This window comes from Tiliqua scincoides, chromosome 3 (assembly GCF_035046505.1).
Source record: "Tiliqua scincoides isolate rTilSci1 chromosome 3, rTilSci1.hap2, whole genome shotgun sequence".
Lineage (NCBI taxonomy): Eukaryota > Metazoa > Chordata > Lepidosauria > Squamata > Scincidae > Tiliqua > Tiliqua scincoides.
Window position 1 is genome coordinate 236,760,838 of NC_089823.1, and position 19,006 is coordinate 236,779,843.

A 19,006-nucleotide genomic window follows, 5' to 3' on the forward strand; every position below is an offset into this window, starting at 1 on the left:
GATTGGACGAGTTTCTGGAGGAAAAATCCATTATGGGATACAAGCCATGATGTGTATGCGCAACCTCCTGATTTTAGGAATGGGTTAAGTCAGAATGCCAGATGTAGGGGAGAGCACCAGGATGAGGTCTCTTGTTATCTGGTGTGCTCCCTGGGGCATTTGGTGGGCCGCTGTGAGATACAGGAAGCTGGACTAGATGGGCCTATGGCCTGATCCAGTGGGGCTGTTCTTATGTTCTTAACTGCAGGTTGCACTCACTGGGACAGGCCTTGTATGCTTCTTGAGCTCTCCTCTTTTCCTCAATGACTGGTGTCAACTCCTCAGAGTGGGCTTCAAACCAGTCAGCCGTCTTGTTGGTCTTCTTGCCAAATATGGACAAGGCGGTGTTGTAAACGGTATTCTTGAAATGTTCCCATCTGTTGGATGTGTTTGCATCGGCCTGGCCTAGAAGAGATTCCTCAAGTGCTTGTGCAAATTCCTCCACTTTCCTCTGATCCCGGATCTTGCTGGTATCAATGCGAGGTCTTCCTTCCTTTTTCGTGTGATACAGTCGCTTTGCTTGCAGTTTCACTCTGCTGCACACCAGGGAGTGGTCAGTGTCACAGGCAGCACCGTGATAACTGCGTGTGATCTTGATGCTGGGAAGGCTGGAGCTTCTGGAGAGAATCAGGTCGAGCTGGTGCCAGTGCTTTGATCTTGGGTGTCTCCAAGAGACTCTGTGTTGGTGCTTTGTGTTGAAGAACGTGTTGCTGACACAGAGACCGTGATGACAGCAAAACTCTAGCAGGCGTTGGCCATTTTCATTCATCTTCCCAGTGCCGAACTGACCTAAGCAAGTGGGCCACGAACTGTGATCAGCACCAACTCTAGCACTTAAATCGCCGAGGATGAACAATAGCTCTTTTACAGGGATCTTCTTGATAGTGGTGGCCAGGTCATTGTAGAATTTGTCTTTGGCTTCTGCTGGAGACGACAGAGTCGGTGCATAAGCACTGATGAGTGTGACAGGTCCTGCTGATGACTGGAGCTGCAGGGACAAAATTCTTTCACTTCCCACAGTAGGTGGGATGATGGATTCCAGCAGGGTATTTCTGACCGCAAAGCCAACGCCATGTTCCCTGGTTTCGTTTGATGGTTATCCAAAAGACTATGGATAAGCCTACAGCACCCAGTATTCCCAGGGCTCCTAGGAGCACATTTTGAGAACTGCTGCTCTAGAACACCACTCTCCTCTCCTCCATGCTTTCTCTTCTGCTCTGATGCTCTCATTTGCCAAATGAGGAGAGGTGGACACTGACAGGCACCCCCTGCCAACCTGCTGCCTGAGGTGGTCACCTTAGCTGGCTTCACTGCTGCGCTACTGGCCCTGAGCAGGGGAGGCAGTAGCACAGTTGCAATCCGAAGGGGGGTCAAGCAGGGCAGGAAGATCTGTGGCTGTCCTTTGGCCTGTAAACAAAATGCAGCCGGCTGTCCTCTTCTGCCTTTTAGTAGCTGTTTGATCTGCACGGATCTCAGCCAGGGAATCTTGGATTCCTGTAGCATGGAGACAAATGCTGAAACTTACTGAGAAATAGGCACTCAGAAATATTGCTGTTAAAGGTGCAGATAAGGGGCTGGCTGAAAAATGGCAGCCTCCTGAGTGTGGGGTTTCAGGTTGTGCTTTGCTCTTCGGTATGAACTCCTTTAAGAGCTGGCAGGAATTCAGCAGGTGAAGAGATGATGTCACTATTAGCTCACAGTCTTGCAAAGGCTAAGCCTGTTTCATTTCTTACTGGCCAGGCAGCAGCTAAAGGCCCAAATGTTGCCAAAACAAATGGAGGCAGGTCAACTTTTTTGCCAGTGCAGAATGGACCTGCAGCTGATCAGCAGGGGCATGCCATGTGGTGGGTGGGGAGGCAGGTGAGGCAGAGACTCCTCATCAGAGCACTCACAAGCCAGGCACGGGAGCACGTGGATTGTGTAAGTGCTTGCAAGCCTCACATGATGGTGGCACTTTTCGAAGGACTGCAGTGGGGAGGCTCTGCCTCACCTGCCTCCCCACCTGCTGGGCAGGTTTCTCTCCTGTATCAGTAGGCAAGGATCAAAGCCCGGCCACTTGATCCAAGGCCACTATTTGTGGAATGTGCTTCGGAGCATGGGCTAGTGTGCCTGGGAGAACACAGCAACACGTGTTGGCGAAGCAATGATGTGGGAAGCCAGCATGCAACTAGGTGATGTGCGCACTCACTTGGCAGGGAGATCCATTGATTTCAATCAGGTTTACTCCCGAGGAAACATGCACTGGGGTGGGGGGGCTGCACCTGAGAGAACTTACTTGTGAGTAGGCGCGCAAGGCTCGCAGCCTGCCCAGGAAAGAGGTTCCGTGCATGGATCTCACCAGGCCTTTACGCCCGAGTAGACCCTGGGGCAAGCTCCGCTTGTGAACCTCAGCAGGTCTTTACTCCCAAGTAGACTTTCGGGGAGGGGGGTGTTCCTTGCATGGATCTCACCTGACCTTTACTTCTGGGTAGACTTTCAAGCAAGTTCCGTGCATGGCGCTCACCAGTCTTTACTCCTGAGTAGACTATCAGACAAGTTCCGTGCAAGGACCTCGGCTGGTCTTTTCTCCCGAGTAGACCCTCGGGCAAGTCCCGTGCCTGGAGCCTACTCCCGAGCAGACCCCCGGCGCCGCTGGGCGAGCAAGAGCTGCGAGCGTGCAGCAACGTGGCCGCCCCAGCGCGGCGCGGAGCCGGAGCGGGCGTGCCGGGGGCGGCGCGTCTGGCAGGGGGCGGCGGCTGGCGGGCGCCCTCGGTGCCGGTGCGGGCTGCGCGGCGGTGTCTGGGCGAGCATCATGCCGGGCCGGCAGGGTGGCGCGTCGGAGCGGAGCCCGCTGCTGACCTACCGCCTGTGCAGCAGCATCTCGCTGGAGGGCGAGCCGCGGGGGGCGCGGGCTGCGGGAGCCCGCAAGCTCTCCACCTTCCTGGGCGTGGTGGTGCCCACCTTGCTCTCCATGTTCAGCGTGGTGCTCTTCCTGCGCCTCGGTGAGTCGGTGCAGCCTTCCCGGCGCCGGATTCGCACCGGGGGCCCTCCCCGGCGGCGTGGCTAGAGGGGGCGAGGCAGCAAGTTGGGCTGGGAGCCTCCCAGGGGAGGCTCCCTGCCCAACGTGGTACCTTGCTCCCCTCTAGCTATGCCACCGGGGAAGGGTCCTTTGCCTTGGTGCTTTGCCCCCCTCTAGCTACACCACCGGGGACTTTGCCCTGGTGCTTTCACTTTGCCCCTGCTCTAGCAACACCACTGGGGCCTTTGCTTTGGTGCTTTACGCCCTCTAGGTACACCACCAGGGCCTTTGCCTTGGTGCTTTGCACCCCTTTTAGCTACGCCACTCCTTGGCTCTTTCACAAGTTCGTGGAAGTTCCTGGTAAGGAACTTTCTCAGCCAAATGAATTCACTTGCTGGCTTTGGGCAAGTCAAGACCTTTCAGTCTTTTTCCCTTCCCCCCTGTTGGCTCTGCTGGTCTGCTTTGCAAGGCTGTTGTAAGAATGGTTGCAACAATGCACTGTGCCGCTTTTTGGAAAAATCCTTAGGCGTATGTGTTTAAATATCATTAGGGTGGTTGTGTTGCTGTCTCACATTCGTGAACCTGTACAAGGAAACAAGTTCCACAATTAGTTGGCAGGCCGCCCCAGGTGGTTCCCGCTGAGCCCTGCCCAGGAGCAATCCCAGGTAATCTGGCACCCACTTTCTCATCTGCGGCCTGCTAACCCTTTGAGCATATTGCCCCATAGCGTGACATCCTTCCTGTGCCACTGTGCCAATTATCTACTTTAGCACCCTTTCCTGCTCAGGCAGTTAGTTTGTGTCTGGGGCCATTATGTACTGTAATTAGATGCTCTTGTATACTAAGTATATCTTTCCTTAATGTAGTAACCTAGCAGGTCAGGGAGAAGCATTCTGGTAGAGCTTTCTTCCTGGTGTTTTCTGTGTGCTTGGAAAGTTCTGAATTGTGTACAGTAGCATCACTAGGGGGGTGCAAGGAGTGCAAATGTCATGCATGTGGGGCTGACACGCACTGGTGACTAAAATAGCTAAAATCACAGTTTGTAGGAATAATGCCATTGTGTTATATACCATTTGTTGTGTAATGTACAACAGAATGCAATGAAAAAACTACATTGAAATATTTGTTCTATCAAAAGGTATAGCCAGAAAATCAGTGGGGTGGGGCAATGGTACATCACCACACCCACCACCAGGGTCATTGCCCCACCCACTGCATGGGAGGAGGTCCATCATGGGGGTGAAGCACTGGCCTCTTGCACTGATCACTGATACCTGTGGGGTCTGAAGTAGGGTAACCCAGGTGCAGATTTGTTGCCTTGTTGAGAATGTGTGACATCCATTTATCTTGGCTCCATAAATATTCAGATTACCTTGGCTTCATGAGGTCCTGCCTAATCCCTATAGTTACCCATAACTAGTTAAACCTGGAGTCCAAGCACCCAAATACAGGGCCCTTCTTTCCTCTTCTAAGTAATCTGGTACTCTTAAAATCCTAGCTGGTGAGCACCATCTAAGTTGGCCTTTCTTTGCCAGGAGCTTGAGTTCCCCAGCACCTGTTTGCCTTGGCTCCTGGAATATGGTGTTGCTGTATTATGGCCCCAGACCTAATCTAACAATTGGTTCCCATCATATTGACTCACCATCTGATACCCTAAACAGAGTCCCCCTTCAAATCTTAACTTCAGCCCTTCTGTCTTAATCTAATTCATAAAATCCAAGGCCAATAGCAATTATAGTAACGGCTACTTCTTCAGGAGCTCTGACCCTCTGTAACAGATTTGAAAATATTAGATATTGGACTCTTGGGGTCAGTTTGAAATGGAAATAGGCAACCATGCAGTTTTGATTTCTAAGTGTTGATGTGGCAAAAGTGACTGGGGGAGGGGCAGGCTATTTTAAAAATAAAAGTGGACTGGTAGCTTTGAAGATTTGTTTACAAGCTGCTGTTATCCCCACACTCTTTCCCACTGCTCTTGTCATCATATTTTTGTCCAGATAACGTAGCCCCTTTTTCCTTGTAAGTAAGTGTGAGAAAATATATACAGGTATGTTTTTGTTTTTTTTCTGTACTTCTTCCAAGGAGCTGAGGGTTGTACAATGGCTCTGCTCCCTCCTTTTCCCCTATGAACAACCCTATGAAGTAGATTAGGCTGAGAGACAGTGCCTAGATCACCGGGTTTGTTTCATGGCTCCGCATTTGAACTTGGGCTTTCCTGGTCTGTCAGTTTCCAGGCAACATGCTGCTTACCTGTGACTGGGGGTGCTGAATCCATTGGGAGCACCAGTGTGACTGCCTGCCTCCGCAGCTGGATTTTCTAGACCAGGGCTCTCCAAACTTTGCAGTACGAGGGCCACATCATACCCACATTGTATATTTTGTACATTTTTGCTGGCTGAAAAAAAAAAATCAGTTTTATAAATGAATGAATGAAATTTAAGTGAATAAAGAAGTTTTACTGGGATATTTTTTGTAATCAGCATGATGTGATTCAGAACAATAGAAAAATGTGACAATTGCAAAGAAATAATGCCATACTTAAACTGAGAAATGATATGTAATGAGTAAAAATGTCAAACATTAGTAAATGCTATGGCAAAAAAGACAAATGGTTGAGGGTCAGATAAAATCTTTTGGCGAGCTGGATATGTCCCCGGGGCTGCAGTGTGGAGACATTGATTCTAGACACAGCTCAGTCACATGGGATCTGCTTGCAAACAGCAGGAAGGAGGGCACTTAAGGACTCCTTAGTAAACCAATTGTCTGTCTTGCCAAATGTTGAGAAGTTTCCTGCTGTACTGGTACAAACAGCAACTGGGTAAATACAGATGGCTGTTTACTGCCTGGGAACTTACCCTGCAAAGTGCTGAGAATCATTGCATCACTCCTTTGAATTTATGATCAGAGGCACAAGTGGTGTTACAAAGTTTCCTTGCTCCTTCTCAGAACCAGGGATGTGTGGTAGGTGAGGTAGAGCCTCCCCACCAAAGCCCTTTGAAAAAACGCCACCATGTGTGCGGGGTGCAAGCACACACAACCCATGAGCACAGCGGGGCTTTTTGAAGGACTTTGGTGGGGGGGGCCCTGCCTTCCCACCCACCTTACATCCCTGCTCAGAACAAAACAGAGACCTGATCCACACATGTAAGTGGAATGAGGTGGTGTTGGCAACCTTCAGTCTCGAAAGACTCTGGTATCGCGCTCTGAATGGTGGTTCTGGAACAGCGTCTAGTGTGGCTGAAAAGGCCGATTCGGGAGTGACAATCCCTTCCACACCAGGAGCAAGTGCAGTCTGTCCCTGGTCTGTCTCCCTGGCTATGGGCCTTCCTTCTTTGTCTCTTAGCCTCAGACTGTTGGCCAAGTGTCTCTTCAAACTGGGAAAGGCCATGCTGCACAGCCTGCCTCCAAACGGGCCGCTCAGAGGCCAGGGTTTCCCACCTGTTGAGGTCCACTCCTAAGGCCCTCAGATCCCTCTTGCAGATGTCCTTGTATCGCAGCTGTGATCTACCTGTAGGGCGCTTTCCTTGCGCGAGTTCTCCATAGAGGAGATCCTTTGGGATCCGGCCATCATCCATTCTCACGACATGACCGAGCCAAGGCAGGCGTCTCTGTTTCAGCAGTGCATACATGCTAGGGATTCCAGCTCGTTCCAGGACTGTGTTGTTTGGAACATGTATGCACTGCTGAACAGAGAATGAGGTGGTAGAGATGATAGAAAGGAGTATACCATGCAGGCTGTTGCATGCAGGTCAGTTTTAAGTGCATTGCTACTTTAAAAACAAAAATAGTGAGACTCTTTCTCAATTGATGGGCTGGTCTCTTACTTGCTGAGTGTTTTTACAAGACAAGAAGAAGCATGAAAAAGGTTACTCCTTTCCTGCAGCCTAGTCTGGTATTGTCTAGTCTCTGAACTCAGGTTCCCATCACCTCCTTCTGATGCATGTGCAGACCAGCCCAGGCAGCCCCTTTACCAAGTACAGTAGTAATATGTGCACCACGGTAAGATTTCATTGATAAATGGCAGTCTGTTTGGGCCCAGTCACCATCCCTGGCCCGTTTTGCTACTTGAGATTCCAAAATGTTGGCACACACCAACTGCTAACTCAATTACCTGAATTTCCTCTGAAGGCGTTAATCTCCATTTTGCAGCTCAAGAGACTAAGGCAGGTGATAGAGATTTGGCCAAGGTCATCAAATAACTGTGTGGCAGAGTAGGATTTGAAAACCCCTTTGGTCCTTGAGCAATTGTAGTTTCTACGACTTCCTCAGAGCTTTGCATTTAACGCTTGTCTTGCAAGGTGTCTGCTTGAGTGGAAGCAAACTCACCTGTTTTCCTGATTCTTGATGATCGATCTGAAGGTCCTTTTGCACAGAGTCAAGTTCAACTTTGCCATGGCAGTTGGGAAAATGAAGTGTGTGTGCCAGTAAGTGCTGGTAGCAATAAGGGCTCGGTCCCTTAGGGACTTGGGCCAGACAGGGGTCTTTGCAATTGTTATGTTCCCGTTATGTTCTGTTTGTCTTGATTAATGTCTTACTGGATCTGGAATAGAGTGCTGGCTGCAATTTGGTGTTGAGTAAGTGAGAAGGTTGGGGGGGGAGAGTCACGGTCATTGTTTGCAAATTCTGGACTGGAACAGAAACTGGATGGCCCTGTCTCATTTTGGCACTGTCTCATCAGAACACAAGAAGAGCAGAATGCTGGAGCAGACTAAAGATTCAGCATCCTCTTTTCAACAGCAGCCATCAAGATGCCTTTGAGAAGTCCACAGGGGGACTTGAAGGAAAGAACTTCCTCCCTGTTGTGGCTCTCCAGCAATGGGCGTTCAGTAGCCATTTGCCAAACAGGTTCAGGTTGCAAGCGGGCACCCTCTGTATCCCCAGGAAGTGGTCTGCATGTCCACAGTGCCCAAGACAAAGGAGTGACAAGCCAATTCTGAGAGTTCCTTTTGTTTTCCGAGAGGGAGTGGCTGGCCGATTGGCTTTAGGCCTGATGGCGTTCACCCAGGTGATTGTGGAAGTGTTTTCCTCATAAACTGAGCTTCTTACACATCAAAACTGCATTCTGTTGAGTCAGACCACTGATGTGACTGCATCTGGAATGCTGGGTCCAGTTCTGGTTGCCAAATCTCAGAAAGGATATTGTAGAGCTGAAAGAAGTTGAAAAGAGGGCAACCAAAATTATTGAAGGACTCGAGCAGCTTCTTCACAAGGAAAAACAACAACATTCTGGGCTTTTTACCTTGGGGGGGGGGAAGAAGCCAGTGAGTGGAGGTCATGACTGAGATTTATCAAACGATGCATGATGTGGAGAGAGTGAACTGAGATGAATTTCCCCTCTCACAAGGCTAGAATCAGGCGTTATCCAATGAAGTGGATTTGTAGGAGATTCAGGAGTTCAAAAAGAAGTGCCTCTTTATACAGCATGTGACTGACTATGGAATTCCCAGCCACTAGATATGGTAATAGCCACTGGCTTGATGGCTTCAAAGGGGCACTGTCAAATTCATGCAGGACAGGTCTATCGATGGCTGTTTGTCATGATGGCTGTGTGCTCCCTCCTGCTTCAGTCTGTCTTGGTGCGGGGGAGCAATAGTGGAAGAGGGTCTGCTTTGCTTTCCTGTTTGTGGGCTCACCAGAGGCAGCTGGTGAGGGTCACTGTGGGAAACAGGATGCTGGACTAGATGGCCTGAATGAGCAGAGCTTCTGTTTGTCCAATTTAGTGACTGGCTGCTACTCTCCAGCTCTGCAAGCAGGAGTCTTGTCTTTGCCTTGGGCATATCTTCTTCAGTTTCTATATTCTTCTCTGGTCTTACCTCAGTATCCTCACCTCTAGCCAGCAATTGGTTGCAAAAACAATCTGCCTCCCTGTTCAACTTGAAGGCATCATGTCCACCATTAGATTCCTAATGCTAGCTTTGTATCTATTCCCAGATCCCACCCAAGTTTCTCAACCATATCTCTACAGCCTTCCATGGCATTGACCCCCCCCCCATGGCCTGATGCATCCCTGCCTCTGACCTTCACCCATCCAGTTCCACCATCCTCAGTCATCCAAAGGTGACCCATCCCTCAGGTGCCCCTGCCCTTCTCCCTTGCAGCCTCCTATGCCTGGTACCACCTTCCATGTTGCCACCTTCTTTCCCCCCCTTTAAATTCCTCTTCAAAGCCTGCCTATTCATGGAGCCTGTGGCTCAACCAGCAAGTCCACATTCTAAGCTACAACACTGCCCTGGTAAGCCTATGTGGAAGCAAAGCATCTCCTCCCCCCCCCCCCACACACATCTTTTGCACTTCCACTTTTGTTTCTGTGCTCCATTGTCTGCCTTGGGACTCTTTCAAACTGTGAGCCTTCTGGGTAGGGCCTGTCTCTTTCCTCTGTGAAAAGCGCTTCAGACCTACAGTCCATTCTGATGCCTTCCTGCCTGTGACCTTCATGCAAGATTCCAGGGTTTTACCTGGGGACCTTCTGGGCGCTAAGCAAGTGCTGCCCTGACTGTTGTGGAAATTAATTCCAGGAGGAGAGCTGCAGGAATCTCTTGCAGGGGCTGTTTGGGCAATACTTTGCAATCTGGCCCCACACAATGAAGGGTGGCTATGTTCATAGTGCATGGGGTATCCTGGTCCTTCTCCCCAGCTCTGAATGAGTTTCCTTTATTGCTGCCTTTATCATCTGAGCTGCCTCCTCCAAAAAAAACTCACTTGAATGTGAGTCAGGCTGCAATCCTAAGCATGCTTTCCTGGGAGTCAGTTCCATTGAACTCAGTGGAACTTGCTTCTGAGTAGACACAGATAGGATTGGGCTGTCAGTCCTGGGGCCAGTTGGGCAGAAAAGTCTCTTGGAACTGGCCTCAAGGTCTTTCTTGTGTCGCCCTTAAAACTGTGCTGATTTATTGTGGCTTACAGTTTTTTTGGGACTAGAGCCTGCTTCATCAGGTGGGTGAAGCTGTAGAAATCTTGTGTCTCAACGTGGTAGAAGTGAAGATGGGTGTGTTTGAAAATATGTTTTGATATCTGTCAAGTGCCTTTTGAGCTCAAAGCACCCGAAGAAGGATTGTGGCGCTGCTAGATTAAAAGGCCTCTTGTCAATTCCGCTAAAACTGTTTTATTGCAGGTATTCAGAGGGCTTTTTCACATGAGTGCAAGAAGTGGATTGTGCAGAAACAGGACTTGTGTGAGTCCAGATTGGCTCTAAATCTAGAGACAGAGACTCTATTACGTAGCTTAGGCTGGTGTGCTGATTGCAACCACACCAGGCCATGGTTATTCACATAGTGGTTAACAAGGGAGTGCTGTCACTCCTGGCAAAGCACATACTTGATGTATGGGAGACCTTGGGTTTGATTCCAGGCATTTTGAGATAGGTCTGGGAAAGGCTGGTGTCGAAAACCCTGGAGGGCCACTGCTAAGGCTAAGCTAGGTAGACCAACAATCTGACTCTGCATAAAGGAGTGCATTGTGTTTGAGCTTTCTACAGCCAGGCTTGACTACTGCCATGCCTTGTATATGAGGCTGTCCTTGAAGACCTCTCAGAAACTTCAGCTGGTTTAACAGGTGGCAGTCAGGGTTATAGAGAATACACTTTGCCAGAGCTGAAATCTCCGCTGGTTTCCCAAGCATTTCTTAACAAAATTCAACCTGGTGGTGCTTAGTTTAAAAGCCCTAGGCCTAGATTATTCGGGCCAGGGCCCTGAAGAGGGTGGGGTTATTGGGGATAATTTGTTGGGGACCCCAAGTAGGGCTGCCATCCATGGTGTCCAGGGATCAGTTGGCAACATTGCTATGGCCACTCTGAACCCAGCCAGGGTGTCACTACAGGAACTGAGCAGGAACAATCCCCCCCCACCTTTCTGGCTCCCACATACCCTGAAGCATATCTCAGTTGCAAAAGGCAACTGGGATGCTTCATCTGGGCATGGTAGGAGCAGGGAAGATAGGGGAGGATCTGGTGCCCAAGGCAGCTAATTTTAAAGGCACAGATCTGGCCAGTAATGAGAACATGCGGGGCTGGAAGTGGAGAGCTCTTGTTGGCTGGCCCCTCCCTGGAGGCATTGGGAGGGAGAGGGCCCTTGCTGGCACCCTTCCCTGCTGCCCAGCCTGCTCCTGTGCTAGTGTGAGGGAGGCTGCAGGCAGAGGCAGCTTCTCGCTTGGGTGGCAAGCAAAATGCGATGTGGTGGTCAATCAAGGAATTTGCTTCTTTGATCATGTGACTCATTGGACCAAATTGCGCAAAATGATCTTTGTGAAACGTTTTCAGATATTGCCATATTCTGTGACTACTGACAGCTGAAACGGAGAAGTTTTAGCAAAATGAAGTTGGTCAAGAATTATGTCCAGTCCGCCACATCACTGGATAGGCTAAGTGATTTATCACTTTTGAGCACTGAGGCTTGTTTAGGTTGACTAATTGATTTTGGAGATGTGATCAATGACTTTTTGATTTTAAAAAGCCTCAAAAAGTTGTTGTGATCAGAAGTTATTAAATCATTCCAAAGTGAATTCATTGTTTTCAATTTTCTAACTGAGTCTTTAAATGCTCTTCAATGTCCTGAACACTTCAAACATTTGATAAGTCATTTAATGTAGACCCTGAAGGGCCTCAGTTAAAAACCTTCCCTGGGGCCCAGCCAGCCTCTCTGCAGTCCTGTTTGGAACCAGAAATCTTCCGGAACTGCCTGCTCCTGTGTGAACTTGCAGTGCTGTAAGCTCTTTTTTAAGGGTTTGCCTCCCTGGGCTCCCCACTGTGGTTCAGTGAGTGGGCAATAGACTGGCCAAGGGGCCTTTCTGTAGGGTAACCCTGGGTGTGGAATGTCCTTCTTACCTCTGAGTGCCTGGTGCTCATGTTCATGTCATAAAGACACTTTTATGAAGATGCCAGATGCAAGGGACAGCACCAGGATGCAGGTCTCTTGTTATCTGGTGTACTCCCTGGGGCATTTTGTGGGCCGCTGTGAGATACAGGAAGCTGGACTAGATGGGCCTATGGCCTGATCCAGTGGGGCTCTTATGTTCTTATTTTCCCAGGTTTTTAATTTTGTGTGTTCAGGTGTTTTATTGCTGCTGTTTTATAGGAGTTTTATGAGTATTGCACCTGGATTCTTTATCTTCTGTGGCTATAGTGCTCTCATTTTATCTGTGATGTTTTGTTTTATGTTTTACTGAGAGCCAGTGGGGTGTAGTGGTGAGAATGGCACATTAGGCTCAGGGAGATTGGGGTTCAAATCCTCCAACAACCATGAAACTCACTTGGATGACCCTGGGCCAGGCACTTTCTCTCCGCCTCTCTCTGATCTACCCATGGGGTTATAAGGATGCGGGGGAGAACCTTGTATCCTGGCATGATCTCCTTGGAGGAAGGACAGGAGTAATATAACTATGTTTATGTTCTGCAAGCTGTCTCAGGCATTTTATGGAAAAGCAGAGTTGACATTTAAATAACACTTTAGCTCTTTAACTGGTTAATTTTTTTAAAAAAGTTTCAGATGCAAGTTTCAGATGCTTTTCTACTAAGCCCTCACTTGATTTTGTTCTTTCAGAGGTCCGGGAGTCTGAGGCTACAATCCTATCCACACTTACCTGGGAGTAAGCCCCGTTGACTATAATGGGAGTTACTTCTGATTAGATATGCATAGGTTTGGACTGTAGGTTCGCTATAATAATTCTACATAGAATATTCTAGGTAGATTTTGTTCATGTGGTACAATCAGTGGCGTAGCTAAGGGGGTGCAGGGGGTAGCAGTTGCACCAGGCATCAAGCTTTAGGGGGGGGCAACAAGCTGAGCTTGGCACTAGTGACCAAAATTGTGAAAATCTTGGTATGTATGAATAATACCATCATGTTATATATCATTGGAAAGGTAATTTAATGCTGAATGCAAAGAAACAAACTGCATTGGAATATCTGTATTCTCTCAAACGTTATGGCCAATTAACCATAAAAAGAAAACACAACTGCCTTATGGCAGTTATGGCAAGTGGATTTTCTTAACTCAAAACTGACCAATGAGATTGATTGTTCTGAGAGCCAATGGTGTGTTATCATGTTATTGACATGTTACAATGACATGTTATCATGATACAGCATGAAACCAAGAAGGTGTTAATATGAGGCAGCTCTCATTTCCATGTATCATAGTACAGCTACTCTTGCTAACTGGGTAAAAAGGCACGTTTTCAAGGGGTGCTCCTCTTATATTTAGCAGGGGGAGAATAACCATCCCTCTTCATCCCAGCAGTGTTTCAAACCATTAAGGGGCACACTTTTTTATTTATTTAATGTAATTAAATTTGATTTTGTCGGGGGGGGCAGCAGAGCAAGTGGGTGGTTAGCCACTGGGGGCAGGAGGTGGATTCCTCCCAATTTTCACTTTTAAAAAATCCCAGACGTGACATCATTTCTGGTTGTGACATCACTTCCGGGGCAACATTTTGAGCTTGGCACCGGGCTACACAATCATTCCACACCGCTGGGTACAATAAAGTGTGTGTGCTGGGAATGACAAGGGGGTTGACTTTTTTTGTGAGTACAGTACTGATCATCCGTGCCCTGCTTATCAACCACTTGCATTTTAAATAAGAATTCTCTACACCCCAACTCCACTATTCTGAAAAGGTGCTAATTCAAAACAAGGCATATGACATACTTGTCCAAGAAATGCATTTGCCAGTCTCTTGCTGGATTCTGTTGTTTGGAGTGCACAGCTTTTATATGGTTTTTGATGGAGCTGGTATCTTGACTGCCAGCATGTGGCTTGGCCCACTTGAGTGATCTAGAATGACAGTATTTGTCTGGTAAGCCTCTTTGTTTGGGTTTAATTCTGTGAGCAATTCATGTGAATTGCACTTCCATTAATTTTGCCTAGGTTGAACTGTTCGAGAACTTCAGAGCAACAGTTTTGGGCTAGAAAACTTCCCCCACCCCAATAATTCTCTGAAGAAATCCCACCTTGTGCTTTTGTTCTTTTGTGCATTTGGCTTAGGAATCGGTAACTAGCTTTAGCAGTTGTTAGCAGTCATTCTGTGACAAGGAAAGTCCTCCCATTCTGTCTGCAACAACTCTAGTGTCTTTTGTTTTACTGGTAAGTTATCTAGTTTAATTGCCTCTTTTACATTGTTTATTATTATTGTTGTTGTTGTTATTAACAACACTTTATGAGGCTTTTAACTTGAAAGGTGGGCTGGAAATTCTTTAATTACATAGATACACAGTTATCTTCAGCATGCTTCCTGGATTGTTTGCGAATGGGCTTGGATCATCATCTTTGCAAGTTTCTAGTCCCCATAGCTGTGAAGGTACTGGCATGTCAGTGAAATCCCAAAGCCAGAGCAGCAGCTGATAGCAATTTCCAGTAGTGGTTGGTGGGGGTGGGGGGGGGGTTTTCAGTGGCCTGTGTAGCTCCTCCCCTACTCCAGCCTGGTAGCTAATACCATAGTCAGAATAAACAAGTTTTGGCAAACATAATCTATACAGGATTTTGGGATGGGGTGGGTTTCAGCTTTTCCCTCAGCAAAATCTGATGTGCTTTTGGCATAACTTATAGAAGATATTTTATGATCCTATATCTGCTGTTTGTGGCATGCTTTGTCTTTTGCTCCTGTAGGGGACACTTTACTCTCCAAAGCAGCTTCATAAGAAGAAAGAACATACCGCAGATATTTGCCTATAAGTCGATCCCACAGATAAGTCAAGGGCAGGTTTTGAGCCAAAAATCGTGGAATTTTCTATGACGCTCGGATAAGTCAGGGGTTAAACTTGGGTGTGTGTGTGTGTCTGACTATAGTTTTGTCTGATTTTACCCGAGGCCAGATCCTGAAAAATAACCTACCTCTAATTGTTACCTAAGAACTGTAGTCTCTAGTTTTTTAAAAACATAGTTGAAGATCATTTTTTATTCTTTTTAAATTCTGGTCTTTACCACCTTTTTGTAAACACTAAGTGCACTGTAAACAACATACCAATAAATCAGTGGTTCCCAACCTGGTATTCATGTGCTCCCAGGGACACTCAACAGGACCTTTAGGGGTACTTGAAAAAGAATGGAATAATGGCAGAAAAAGGCAAGTCATGCTCCAGAATGCCTTGCAAGGACCAGCAAGGCAGGAAGGGAGGTATCTAGTTGGCTGTGCAAGCCCCACCAATAGCTAGTTTTTGGTCATCAATTCAAGTATGAACCAGTGACTGAAAACCAGCATAGTACAAAAGCTGAAACATAATATGGAAAGTGATCAATCACCCAGAATTTCTCAGGACACTTCTGGTGCAAAACAGTGCAAAGGCAGAGTCTTTTGTTCTTCAAACAGATGAAAAGAGAAAATATGTGATGAATACATGAAGTCTGGGTTTTCATAGAGAGGAGATGAGGGCTTGTATACAAGCCCTCATCTCCTCTCTATGAAAACAAACATTTTGCTAAAATGAAGGGTACAATTTATGGAAATGGGCTGCCTGCCAAGGGATATGCAAGTGAAAAAGGTTGGGAACCACTGCAGGAGATCCATGAATCAAATCCACCTTTAAGGTGTCTGGTGTGTTAAGCCAGAAGCTCTACATACAACATACAACCCATAACACATAATTGAGAGTGTGCAATTCAATTCACAGTAGAGAGAGATGAAGCTGCATATATTTGCAACCCTTTTTTCTCAGAAGTAGACCCACTGCTTTCCATGGGTGTTATTCTTAAGTAATGGTGCACTGAATTGTAGCCTGGGACTTTATTTCTAATGGAAAGGAGGATCCCATCCTGGTGTTGAAAAAAAAGACCTCTGCCAAATGCCTGCATTTGCAAAAAGGAACCAGGTTGCGGCAGCAAAAGGGAATGGAGGAGAATAAAAGGTTAACTTTGGCTGGAATTTCCCAGGGAAGTTACTAGAGAAATGATCTCTGTATTGCTTCTGATGGGCAAGAGGTGCCTGCCTGAGCCAGAAACTGTTCAGAGTTGAAAGGCTCTGCCCTCTGATTGACCCGGAGATAAGGCGAAGTGAGAATTGGAGCTGGATTACTTGGCCAAAATTTTACATACTATATGTGAGTATCTACGGTAAATCAAAATATTAATTTGGAAGAATGCATTGAAAGCCAAGAACAAGATAATTGTAATGCACTGTATGAATAACATATACTGTACTGAATTTCTATGAGTTTAAGAAGCTTGGCAGAAGAGCATTATCTTTGCCAGTTTCCAGATTGGTCCTCTAGACACAGCGAGGCTGTCTAGTCCTTGCCACTTCTGTGATTTAAATAGTGGAGTTCTCTGCTACTAGGAGCGTCTATAATGCAGGAGTTGTGTATCCCAATGCTCAATGTATGACTAACTGTTGGAGGCTGGGTGTGGATGCCTTACAGCCTTTCTCAAGCATTTTGATCAGACCACTGTAGAATAACAGGATTGATGTAACGGCTAGTCTGCCAGTGACTCCTATCGTCTTATGACACTGGTGTGCAGGCCAACCTGTGTCCCTGGACGCCCCAGCCTGTAGGAAGGCACTGATGGTGCTTAGTTCTGGCAGAGGGCAGAGTTCGGCTTGTGACTCTTCTAGCAGGGAAGAAATTGGCAAGCTCACTTTGCTCAGTCCACGTGGTTGGGGAGGGAATAAAGAACAGTCCTCTTATTGCTTAATTGATTTGCTCTGGACTAATGGGAACAAGGAGCCCCTCAGTGTCATGTTCACCGTCCAAGCGTCCCTTCCCACCCATAGCAAGCAGGCTTTCTCCGGTCCAATCTCATCAGCCTTCCTTGGTAATGTTCAATTATCCCCATCCCCAAGTGACTGAGAGTCAGTTTGGGTTATCCTTGTTAACCCTGAACCTTGTTAAAACTTGTTTAACCTTGTTAAAACTGAAAGGTTTTATCCATGTGCTCTAGTGTGAAATATGCCAAACACATTCGTCATTCTGAGTTGTCCATGGCTGTTTTGCTAGGTTGGGGTGTGTTGGCCTTAACCTGCTACTGCTTTGATCAGGAGGAGATTGGGGCAGAGAAATTGTCATGCTGGGCGTGTATCCTTAGTGCAGACCTGCCGCACAGTTAGTTTCCCATGTGTTACCAGAAATAGGGGATGTGGCACACATACTAGGCTCTTTTGGAATTCACTTTTTCAAAAGGGCTGTGAAATGTTGCAAAGTGTTGATGTCCTAAATAATCTTCTTATTAATCACATCCTTCCTCCAAGAAGCTCAGGTGAAGCACATGGTTCCTCCTTCTTTGTCTCCCCCCATTTTATACTTGCAGCAATCCTGAACATAAGAACAGCTCCACTGGATCAGGCCATAGGCCCATCTAGTCCAGCTTCCTGAATCTCACAGCAGCCCACCAAATGCCCCAGGGAGCACACCTGATAACAAGAGACCTCATCCTGGTGCCCTCCCCTACATCTAGCATTCTGACTTAGCCCATTTCTAAAATCAGGAGGTTGCGCATACACATCATGGCTTGTACCCCGTAATGGATTTTTCCTCCAGAAACTTGTCCAATCCCCTTTTAAAGGCGTCTAGGCTAGACGCCAGCACCACATCCTGTGGCAAGGAGTTCCACAGACCAACCACACGCTGAGTAAAGAAATATTTTCTTTTGTCTGTCCTAACCCGCCCAACACTCAATTTTAGTGGATGTCCCCTGGTTCTGGTGTTATGTGAGAGCATCTCCCTATCCACTCTGTCCATCCCCTGCATAATTTTGTATGTCTCAATCATGTCCCCCCTCAGGCGTCTCTTTTCTAGGCTGAAGAGGCCCAAACGCCTCAGCCTTTCCTCATAAGGAAGGTGCCCCAGCCCCGTAATCATCTTAGTCGCTCTCTTTTGCACCTTTTCCATTTCCACTATGTCTTTTTTGAGATGCGGCGACCAGAACTGGACACAATACTCCAGGTGTGGCCTTACCATAGAAGGTAGGCTAACCTGACAGATGATTCCTGGCCCAAGTGAGCTCATGGCTGACTGGCAATTTGAACCTGCCTTCCTGGTTCTAGTTCAGCACTGCACAACACTGGTTCTGTGGATGCTGGGGGAGAAATGGTGCCAGCTGTGTGGTCGCACACTGAAAGGGGGGACACTCTCATGCTTGCCTCTAAAGACTTTAATCAGTAATTTAATTGATTAAAGTTTTGGTTGGTTGACAGGCAAAAATAAGGTTCAGTTGCTGAGGTTGTATATTGATGGTAGACTTGTTTGAAAGGCAGATGGGAGGTCCTACAGTATATGGTAGAGAGACTGAGTTATGAAGCAGGAAGTTGCCACTTTGAATTTTGCTTGTGTTGTCACCTCCTAAAGCCACTTATGCAAGTCACTGTTTTTTAGCATCAATCTATCCCCAGCTCCAACATGGGGGTAGTAACCCTGACTCACAGCCCAATCCTATGCATGTCTACTCAGAAGTAAGTCCCATTAGAGTCAACGGGGCTTACTCCCAGGGAAGTGTGGATAGGGTTGGGCTGTCACTTTGCAGGGTGATGTATGTGAAATGTCTTGAGTGCTCTAAAGTGGTGTGTGTGTGTAAGTAATCTGTGGTGATGAGAGCTGCAGCTCTGATCTACGAGTTCAGCAGAATGCAGTGGTCAACTCATAAGTTGGTAGAGTTGATTATACTTTCAGTTGGCAGGTGATGGTGGGGAAGAGGACTGTTTTTGAATGCTCTACTGTGTGAAAAAAGTCCCTATAAGTTCTAAAAGAAAATAAAAACAAAAAAACACCCTAGAGCAGTTGTTCTCACACTTTTAGCACCGGGACCCACTTTTTAGAATGATGATCTTTCGGGACCCAGTGGAAGTGATGTCATGACTAGAAGTGACATCATCAAGCCAGGAAATTTTTAACAATCCTAAGCTGTTATCCTACCCACATTGACTCAGGAGTAAAAAACATCTTCATAGTAGCCTGTTCAAAGTACGGATCTGTCACATTTCCTCAGATGCAGTCAAATACCATGGAAGCATCTAATAAAATATTTAAATGATTGGGGACCCACCTGAAATTGG

At 47.2% G+C, this 19,006-nt stretch overlaps 1 protein-coding gene across 1 annotated transcript in view; it reads left to right on the forward strand.

Annotated features, from left to right (window-relative positions):
• The first annotated feature begins 2,830 nt into the window (after positions 1–2,830).
• The window catches only part of SLC12A9 (solute carrier family 12 member 9), a 96,875-nt gene continuing 80,699 nt past the window's right edge, over positions 2,831–19,006 (forward strand). Inside the window, exon 1 of the mRNA XM_066620897.1 lies at positions 2,831–3,020. Coding sequence (XP_066476994.1) covers positions 2,831–3,020 — 190 coding nt within the window. The remainder of the gene's footprint in view (positions 3,021–19,006) is intronic.